At 41.1% G+C, this 10,311-nt stretch overlaps 2 protein-coding genes across 2 annotated transcripts; one reads left to right on the top strand and one right to left on the bottom strand.

Moving 5' to 3' along the window:
* Positions 1–575: 575 nt before the first annotated feature.
* LOC101978284 (vomeronasal type-1 receptor 4) lies at positions 576–1,502 on the top strand. The gene has a single exon (XM_005342912.3). The coding sequence runs from the start codon at positions 576–578 to the stop codon at positions 1,500–1,502; it is 927 nt and encodes a 308-aa protein (XP_005342969.2).
* A 7,443-nt stretch (positions 1,503–8,945) lies between these two features.
* On the bottom strand, positions 8,946–9,899 carry LOC101954517 (vomeronasal type-1 receptor 4). Its single transcript, XM_013366018.3, has one exon. It carries the CDS (start codon positions 9,897–9,899, stop codon positions 9,003–9,005), a length of 897 nt encoding a protein of 298 aa, XP_013221472.3. The 3' UTR covers positions 8,946–9,002.
* Positions 9,900–10,311: the final 412 nt, after the last annotated feature.

The raw sequence follows: 10,311 nt of genomic DNA, 5'->3' as shown, positions 1-10,311 counted from the left end.
TTGCCATTACTAAAATATCTAAATGTTTATTTGTAATTAATATTGCATGTAAAATAAGTCTTTTCAAGGAAATGAAAACATTTTCTAAATAAGAAGTTATAAAATGCCACTAGTTTAGAAGATAACAGGAATATAGAAAAGCAGAAGTAAATATGAGCTGGATAGAAAAACTTCAAATCATTAACTTTAGGAATGGTTGTGGCTCATCCACCCTCTCTGTAACAAGTCAGGCAGTTTCAAGACACCTCTCAGCACTTGATGAGAGTACAAATTTGGACAGAGAATTAACCTTTATGCCCCAGTTCTCCTGGTCATCAGCAAAATCATCTCAGCACCAGCCTCATGTTGTGAAGATTCCAGAATCACCATGTTCTGCCTTCACAGTCGGGATTTATACACACTTCATGCCTTAGCTAGTCACACCAGGCTCATTACAATCTGATAATGAAAATAAAACATTAAGTAAGCATTCTGGGGAGTGGGCAATGCTGGGTTTTGGTTGACAGGACATGTACAGCCCAGGCCTCCTGTTCCCCTGCAGGACACTCTGGCAGGTATATCAGGAAACTGGCAGGATGGCAGCCAGTGATGTGGCTGTAGGCATCATCTTCTTGGCACAGACTGTGGTTGGAGCTCTGGGAAATTCCTCTCTTTTCCTCCATTACCTGGTCCTTTACTTCACTGGGTGCAGGGTAAGACACACAGACTTGATTCTTCAACACTTGATTGTGGCCAACTTGTTAACTCTCCTGTGTAGAGGAGTTCCCCAGACAGTGGCAGCTTTTGGAGTGAAAATTTTCCTCAATGATGTTGAATGCAAGCTGATTTTCTATCTTCACAGGGTGGGCAGGGGTGTGTCCCTTGGCAGCACCTGCCTCCTGAGTGTCTTTCAGGCCATTAAGATTAGTCCTGCGGACTCCAGCTGTTCAGAGCTTAAAGTAAACATTTCCAAGTACATTGGCTTCTCCAGAAACCTGAACTGGATCCTGTATCTCCTTGTAAATGTCATTTTTCTTATGTACATAACTGGACAAAAGAGCAACAAAAACAACACAAGCCTGAAAGATTTTGGATACTGTTCTGCTGTTCGACATGATGAAACCTTAAATTCACTGCAGGCAGCATTTCTCACATTCCCTGATGCCCTGTGTGTGGGGCTCATGCTCTGGGCCAGCAGCTACTTGGTGCTCACCCTGCACAGGCACAAGCAGAGAATGCAGCATGTTCATAAGTCCAGCTCCCTCAGGTCCTCCCCTGAGTCCAGAGCCACCAAAACCATCCTCCTCCTGGTTTGCACCTTTGTCTCTTTGTACACACTATCCTGCATGTTCCAAGTTAGTTTAGGTGTTATTTATAATCCCAGCTGGTTCCTGTTGAACACAGCTGCAATATTGACTGGGTGTTTCCCAGCTGTCAGCCCCTTTCTGTTCATGAGCAGAGACTCTACTGCATCCAGGATTCACTCTGCCTGGGAGAGAATAGGAAGAATGCCAATAATGTGAGAAAAATGTACATCATTTAGCTTTGGACAATCTCATCTCCACAGACTCTTAGTGATAAAGCAGTCACACTGTAAGTGTGCAACACATGCACAAACGTTTGTATAGTGTGTTATAATGTGTGTCTCTGCACCTGCCTGAGTGTGTCTGATCATCATTATGTTTTATTCATGAAGCAATATTAGAAAAATTAAGTAAGTTGTGCAAATTTGAGATTTTAAAATAATTCTCATTTACTAATAACAATCTGCTTTTATATAATATTTATTTATTACCTGTTTGTCTTGCCATTCTAGTTGATTAAGTGGTTAAATGTCATGAATATATCTTACCTAATTAATTTCTTAGGTCTTAGCTATTTCTGGAGTCAGATGTGCTACTGCTGTGCATGGGGCATTCATATCTGAGTCTTTTCTCTTGGAAAAAAAATGTCCAAATGAATATATTCAATAGAAATTGACTGTAAATTTACAGTGAGTCTTCATGTGAATGCAATCATGGACATACTTGGTTTAGGGTTTACCAATAAACCATGTGTACTTCATGACACTTGTTCTGTGTTTTGAATGTCTGTATTGATTCCTTTTCTGCAATTTATTCTCATAATTCCATACTTTACCTTTTTTCTTTCATGATGTCTATTTACTATATCTTAGATCAACCTAGATATAATAGTACACATGGGGATAGTCACACAGTAAAGATATTCAGAATGTTTGGCCTCTTACTTGACAATATAAGACTGTTGTAAATTAATCTGTTTACTTTCTTTCAATGTACTTTTAATTGCTCCTATGTCTTTAAAATAATAATATGAATGGGTCATGATTGGTCTGCTCAGTGAGATTTCACTAGCTGACTACAGGTCTGCAGGCAGCTCCAGTTCAAAAGTAGCAAGGTCCCCCTCACTGGTTCCTCCCCATTCCTCTCCAGTCACTGTCCCTGGGTGACCACAATGTGACAGCTAACTACATGGTCACTTTCTTCCCTTTGTATTCTGTATAAATAGATCCACACAGCACAACTTCTCTAGTGTTTGACTTTTAAAGTTCCATATGCCTGTTACCATCTCTTCATTTTCACAGTTAGTGACAGGATTCCACTGTGGGGGTCTCCAGCAATGAATCATCCCTCCCTTGATGCCCAGGTGGGGCTTCAGTTTGGGGCCTCATGGATAGTCTTGCCATGAAAGTTCTACCTCATGTTGGAGACACAGCAGGGATTTCTATTGGGTATCAGTGTGGGAAGAGCTGGGTCTCCAGCTTTCAGGTATACACAGGTTGATTTCTCCTCATTTTACAAAATATTTCCAATCAGTTTTCTAAAATTCATGTACATATTTCATAAGAAAAATTTCTTAATTTCAAACTATATCAGTTGAAATATTTATCTTGATTCTTATGTCTTTGTTGTTGTTTTCTTTAACCATTATTTACCCAGGACAGGGACACAGGTGAGTAGTGGAACACCTGTTATTCACCACCTCTGGGATCCTAGTCTCTTCTTGGTTTCCTTGGTGACTCCTGCCCACTGTCCCCCTAGAGTCTTCTCTATCCTCTGCCCTGTTTCCCCTTGCCCAGGTCTCTTCTCTCCCTCTGTCTCAATCTCCCCCTCCCACAGTTTTAACCTCCTTGGACCACTGCCTACTTCCATGATCTTCCTGCCCCAAACATGCTACTCACCCCTACAACACCTCGTTTCCTAAACTCCTCATGGAACTTCTGTGTGACTTCTACAAACCACCGACTTTCACCCTTTTGCCAAATATCTCCCCATCCCCACTTCCTCCTTCACTCTCACAAAATCCTGCCCTCCTCTCCTTAGCATCTTCAGTGCTCCATGCCCTTAAATCCCCTCTCTGAACTTTGCATGTCCTCAATGTCTGTAATGCACATTGACCACTCAGTTTCATGTAACACCATCAGATCCTCTCTCCTTCTCTCTATGCTGCCATGCCACAGACTGTCTGCCTCACCTGACTCTTACCCACAAACACCCTGTCCCTTTACCCTTCTGGATCCCACTGTCCTCCACCCAAGCAGTGTCTCTCCTGCAAACACTACGGCCTGCTCACCAGATTTCTTGGTGTTAGGTGCTCACACTCATACCAGTTTTAACCTATGCCTGATGTTTGGATGTTGAATGTCCCCATAGATCAGTGTGTTAAAGGCCTGGTTCTCAGGGCAGACTCTTTAAGAGGTGGGGCCCAGTGAGAGGTCCTCAATCCCTGGCTGCTGCCCATGAGGAAGACTGTGGGATTCTGGAACTTTCTCTTCCTGTCTGCTTCCCGTCTACCGAGGTGAATGGTTTTGCTCTGCCACAAACTCTCACCATATGTGCCACCTAGTCTGTGTCAAAGTATTGGCACCAATGGGACATGGAATGGACCATTGAAAATGACCATTTTCCCTTTATGAGTTGATTATCTCTGGTACTTCATCACAGTGAGGAAAAGTTGACAGAGCTGTATGCCACACTAGCTTGGTGGGAAATTATATGGGTAGAATTAAAAATGATGGAAGGTTGCCCTTTTTTTCTGGCACCCAGAGGTGTAGATATATAACTGTTGTGTATGTGGACATGTCATCAAGATGCATACATGGTGACTACCTAAGTTATAAAAGTGTGGCCATGTGTATCATTAGGGGTGTTATGAATATGAGTTAAAATATTATGAATATAAATATCAACATGCCAGGGACAAAAATATAAATACCAATTTTTCTATTCAATAAGGGAGGAATTAGGGAGTATAAAAAGAAAAATGGGACCAAAACACAGCTGGAAAATAATTCCTGTGTATCTGGGGCATGTGAGAGAGAGATGATATCTCCAAAGGGCTTGGGTATCTCTGTATTTAGGGATTTGCTATTTGCAAACCATGGGCCTCTCTTTCTGCTTGGCTCTGTCCACAGCCAGCAGCTTTTCTCAGCAGATGTTGCACATTACTGTTCTCTCTTAACCAGGGATCTTCATCCAGCTTCAGGTTTACATTTACTGCTTCATGTGTTGCCCTCTCAGGAGCTACCTCAAGGGATTCCAACCCTGCTACATGTTGCCTGTCCTCCCATGTTTTCCCTTTAAATCTCAATGGAAGCCTCTGTGTGGCCTTAATTCCATCATCCTGCATTCCTGCCATGCAATTTCTACAGGGATGACACCAAACTTTCCCAACAGGTTAAGCAGTATATCTGGGCCCCATTGGACTGTGGCTGCAACATCCTCTGAATGCCTGGGCAGGTGACCATGGTGAGTACTTCCTGTGAAAACAGATTCCTTGTGATCCCTGTGTGGGAACATTGTCCTGATGGTCTTTTCTCAAAAGAGTTTTTTTTTGAACAACCTTAAGGGATGGGTTGGTCCTGCTAATCCTTGTATTGCCCTCAAGGAATTTTCTCATTATCCCTTTGCAAAGAACTTAACTTCTCTTGATTGGCAGTAATCTCTCAACAGCATTGCCTTCCTTGGTCCCAGTTTTACATATTTTTTTTTCTTACCAAACTGCAAGTTTTAAAAATTCTTCTACTCTGCTTTCTTCTGCTGCTTCTTGCAGTCATCCATACCCTTGCCAATGGCAATGTTATGGTGCCTGGAAACTTCCTCTTCAAATTAAATAAAACACCACCATAAAATTCCCCCCAGAACACCCAAAGTCTCAGGACATAAGCAAAATGTAGATTCTTCTTTGTCAAAACGTAACACTCATAACCTCTAGCCCAATTCCCGATTCCTTACCTTTCCCCTCTGAGTCTTCATAAGCACAGTCTCTACTGTCTGCATTCCTAGCAGCAACTGGTCTTCTGAGTTTGAACCAGAATCTTCCATTAAACTCCATTTAAAACCATCTCAGTCAATCTCCATCCTGCATCTCCAAACTTTTCCAAGCCCTTCATACAAACCAGTTTCAATAGCTCTGAATTACATGGTTTTACTAGTCACAGCAAGGATCTGACTTCTCAGTACCAATTTCTCTGTTCACTTTTAATTTCTCTGACCAAAATCCTGAAGAAAAATAATCAGGATGAAGGAAATTTATGTTGGCTCATGGTTTCAGAGATTCAGATTGTGATTGGCCAACTCCATTGCTCTGTGTCTGAAATGAGGCAGAAGATCACTGTGGAAGGGCATGGAAAAGGGATACTTCTCACTTCACAGAAATGAGGAAGCAACAAGAGAGCAATCAAAGTTTCAGGAATAAATATAAACTCCTAGTGACTTTGTTCCTGCAGCCCATGCCCCAAGTGCCTAAAATTACCATCCATTTAGTTTGCTCAAATGTGTATAGACCTATTAGGTTACAGCACTCGTAATCCAATCATTTCACCTGTGCATACTCCTGCAGTAAAACACTGCTAACAGAATTGTAGGATGCCTCATATTCAAACTATAAAACCCTGACATGAATATTTGATGTTATTGGAACAAATAATGAGGTGACCTGGAATGGATAATGAATTTGTCTGTTAAGAATAACCAAAGAATTAATTTCATCTCCTAAATTACCTTATTCTTATCTCAGTGAGGTTTGAGGAGGAAACTCTTAGTGATATAAACTCCCTGCATTGAACATGAGGGGAAAATCAGTACTTTGCTTGAGGATCTGTACCTTCTAATTCCATTATTCTCACCATATAGATATGCTCTGTTGACAACTGAGAAACTTCACTGATGTTTTAAGCAGTGGTAAAAACTTGGATTAATGGCTTCATGCTGGACCCTACACTTGAGGCAAACATCATTCATTCAGAGATGTCATTAAAGATTTTGGCTTATGACCAGACAGAAATAAAGAGGTACCTGTAACACAAGAGGTGAAAAACCTCTATAATGAAAACTACAGAACACTAAGAAAGAAGTTGAAGAAAACCTCAGAAGATGGGAAGATCTCCATTGCTCCTGGATATGCAGAATTAATATATTTTATCTTTCAGGAAAGGAAAATTTTCTCTTTTTGATCTCATATTGGTGATGCTTTAAATAAAATTTTAACTTTGATTTATTGGGTCTTTCATTTGGTTCTTTTTCAGAATCTCTGTTTATTGAAATGATCTTTAATTTTTGGTGTTTTATTTCTTAATTCATTTCTTATTTTTTAAAGTATGAACTTTGTAAATTCTTTTTCTGATATTTACTCCAATATGACGTAAACAGAATCAGGTTTTTCATTGTGGGCTAATAAGGAAGCTTGTACCCTTGCTTTTTCATATTGTTTATATTTCTACACATGTGAAGGGACGATTGCATCCTCTAAGTTTTGCAAGGCACTATTTAGTGAGCTTCTTTCTCTCATTTGCTTCCCGCTGGGCAATATCTAAGTATTGACACTCCCGTGAATGATCTACTAAGCCCGGTATCAACATCATGTGTACATTTCAGCTCATGTGTATATTACAACACACAGTGTGCACCCTCGTACTCAGGCATACTGAAACATATACATATACAGTCATTCCCAGACTCTCACTTTCACCTTAAACACACTCACGATGCAGACACGAACACAACAGTCATGTTCCACTCTCTGTCACATAATCACACATTCATCTTCATGTGTGCCTCAGTATGATGTGTGTGTGTGTGTGTGTGTGTGTGTGTAAATTTGTGCTCATCACATGCCTGTGAAAGCCATGAAGAGGTGGCCTTGCCTTCAGTAACTCTTTACATTCCTTCCAACCTCCCACACACAACCAGGACAGCATGTCCATATGCAGCATTTAAACAGGCTCTGCTGTTTGCTGGGAATGCACAGGTGTGATGTGAAAAGCCACAGAGATCAAATTTCAGGCATCCTCAGCTCCTCCATGAACTGCAGGCATGAGCTTGACCCACTGCTCATAAACTGAGACCCCTGCCCTTTGCTCCTGGGTGCTGTTGCCCACTTATGCCAAGATCCCCTCCTCTGTCAGGCTCCCTACCTTTCCTGTGCAGGTCTTTTCTTCCTCCCCTTGTCTATCATGTCCCCCAAGCTCCACTTCCTTTATTTACACTCTGTATGGGCCTTAGTCCACTGCTCACCAAGACCTGCATCCTCCTCTATTGATCTTACACACAGCAGTTTTTATCACGTTTCCCTGGAACCTTGATCCCCTTTTGCCTTTGAATCATGATTGTCAATTTACCCTCTGTTAATGGGACACCTGTCATCCTTCTCCCCTCCAGAACCCAGTATCCTCAACTTCCTCACACACACGCTGTCTTTGTAACCTAAGCCCAGCACTGACTTGAGCCCCTGAGCAACATGTGGTATCCTCCTGTCTTCTCACTCTCCACCTTCTGCTCTTCCCCAGCACTTTGTGAACCCGCCCTCCAGGGTCTCCACTCCACCATATTAACTCTGTCATCCCATTTCCCTGTGTCCTCTGTCACTCTCATCTGTCACACAGCCAGACAGTCTCCCTCTTCTAAATGCTTCACTATTAAACAATTGCTGCTGCTTATTGCTGACATGTGCCCCAAGAGTTGGAGTGTGTGCACAGTGATCAAATTCTGATGCAGGTCAAATGGAGAAAAATTATGAGAAATTGGTTTATCAGAAGGTATCAAACAAGTTAATGAGTGAAAATTTGTGGATTTTTTTTTTGTTGTTTTTCAGAGTCATGTCTGTTTCCACAAGCCTCTACAAAAGTGATGATTTTCAGCATACTGTAGATTCAAAGTGGTTGCTTTCAGGGCAGCCTTGGAGCTGAAGAGTTGGAAATAAGATTAAGCCTGGTTAAAAAGACAGGAGTCTCTCCTGTGCCTTCCCGTATGGACTTATTTGGCTGTTCTAGGTAACTTTACTTTTAATTGGGGCCTCCAAATTATGGCAGGCCTCAGTAGTATGCATGGATTCAAAAAAGCATCAGAGATCTTAATTACCCTTTGTAAGGCAGGATGGCCACATTATAATGCTCTACCTTCAGTGAACCAAATTTCAATCTCAGGGCCATTACCATCTACCTACTTTTGTCTGGGTCTCTGTTTATTTCATCTTCATTCTCTAATCAAACTAATGGTACATTTCTGGAAAACTATGTATTAATCTCATGTACATCCCACGTACCCTTCAACAAAAGCTCTACCAGAAGATAAGGATATGTGAGATAAATATAGAGAGAATTGTTAGCTTACAATATCCACAACTCATTTCTCTACTGTATTTTCTTCTGGCAAATGTTTTCAGGAGTATAACACTTGTTCAGTTATTGTGATTTAAAGGACTTCCAAGGACATAGAACGCATTAATTTGATTTGTCTTCATCTATAAAATTCCAATGACTATCTACAGGACACTATGCATCATCATGAGGACAATCAGCTGTATTCCCAGCACCATGGCCATGTTGAAACCACATTCAGAGAGCTGTGAATCCCAATGTCCTTTGGGGTTTACAATAGAAAGACAAGTGACTATTCAAAAGTTTTTTATTGGTGTTTTGAACAAGAATAAGACTAAACAACTGCATATTGTGCAAAAGCATATAATTCATATACTTGAAATCAAATTTAAAATTGGTTTATGCCTCAGAAGTAGAGCCTGGATAGAATGGAGTCAGGGCTCATGAAAAGAAAGGGGCTGACAGTGGGAAAACACATGAAGATGAGTGAATTGGTGTTCACCAACCACCAGCTGGGATTAAAATAAAAGGAAACACAAACATTTAATATGGAGGAGAGGGTGTAGAAACTCACAAAGGTGCCCACCAGGACAAGGATTCTCTGGGTGGCTCTAGACTCTGGGGATGATCTTGGAGAAACTTTGATGCTGTGAATGTGCTGAACCCTCTGCTTGTGCCTGTACAGAAGGAGAACCATGGAGCCACTGGACCAGATCATGAGCATGGAAAAGACAACCTCAGGAAATACAAACAATGCTGCATATACTGATTCTGTGATTTTGTCACCAGCTTCAGAAAAACAGTACCCATAATTTGTTTTCCTTGTCAGATTTTTGCTACTCCATTTGCTAAACATATAGAGAGGGAAAATGGAATTCACCACCATGTATAGAATCCAAGAAAGGGAAATAGAGAAACCAATGTACTTTGGAGCTTTTCCTTTGAGATCCTTCCAACAGGAGTTCATGGGGCTGATGGTGATGTTCTGGAAGATGCTCAAGAGGCAGGTGATGAAAATGGACATACTTCTGCCCACTCTCTCCATGTACAAAAGAAGTTTGCATACATAGTCATTGAAGTAATGTTTCATCCCAAGAGTTGTCATTGTCTGGGGAATTCCTTTGGAGAGAATGATCAGGGTGTTGGCTAAAATCAGGTGCCTGAGAATCAAGTCAGTGGACCTTAATGTGCACTCATTGCAGAAAAGGACTAAATAGTAATAAAGCAGAGAGAAATTTCCCAGAACTCCTACTGCAGTCTGTGATAAGAACATCAGTCCCATGGCCACGTCTCTGGAGTCCATTTTATCATTCTCATATTTTCCTTTGAATTATAGCAATAGTCTTTCCTATGAACAAAAAGACACATTAAAAATTTTGAAGGGAAGCCCCTTCATGTTCACCTGTAGTTCCCAGCTCCTCTGGAGGCTGAGACAAAAGTCAGGTTTTAGCCCAAGTATTAAAAGTGAGCCTGGGAAGCATTGCAAATCCTTCTCAGACCTCATTATATTGCTCAGTACATGGCTCAACTAGAAATGGAAGAAAGATAATCCAGGCATTGACTGTCTAGTCTCACTGACTATTCTGAACATCTCGGTGGAAATGATTCTTTAATTTCTCATTAAGCATGTTTCCCCTGCCCCCACCTTGCTTTTTTTTTTTTTTACTGTTCTGATGATTTCAAGGAAACATATACATGCACATAAGTGTTTTTTC

The sequence above is a fragment of the Ictidomys tridecemlineatus genome, chromosome 15 (assembly GCF_052094955.1).
Source record: "Ictidomys tridecemlineatus isolate mIctTri1 chromosome 15, mIctTri1.hap1, whole genome shotgun sequence".
In the NCBI taxonomy this organism is placed as follows: domain Eukaryota; kingdom Metazoa; phylum Chordata; class Mammalia; order Rodentia; family Sciuridae; genus Ictidomys; species Ictidomys tridecemlineatus.
This window is presented reverse-complemented; position numbering and strand designations above follow the sequence as displayed.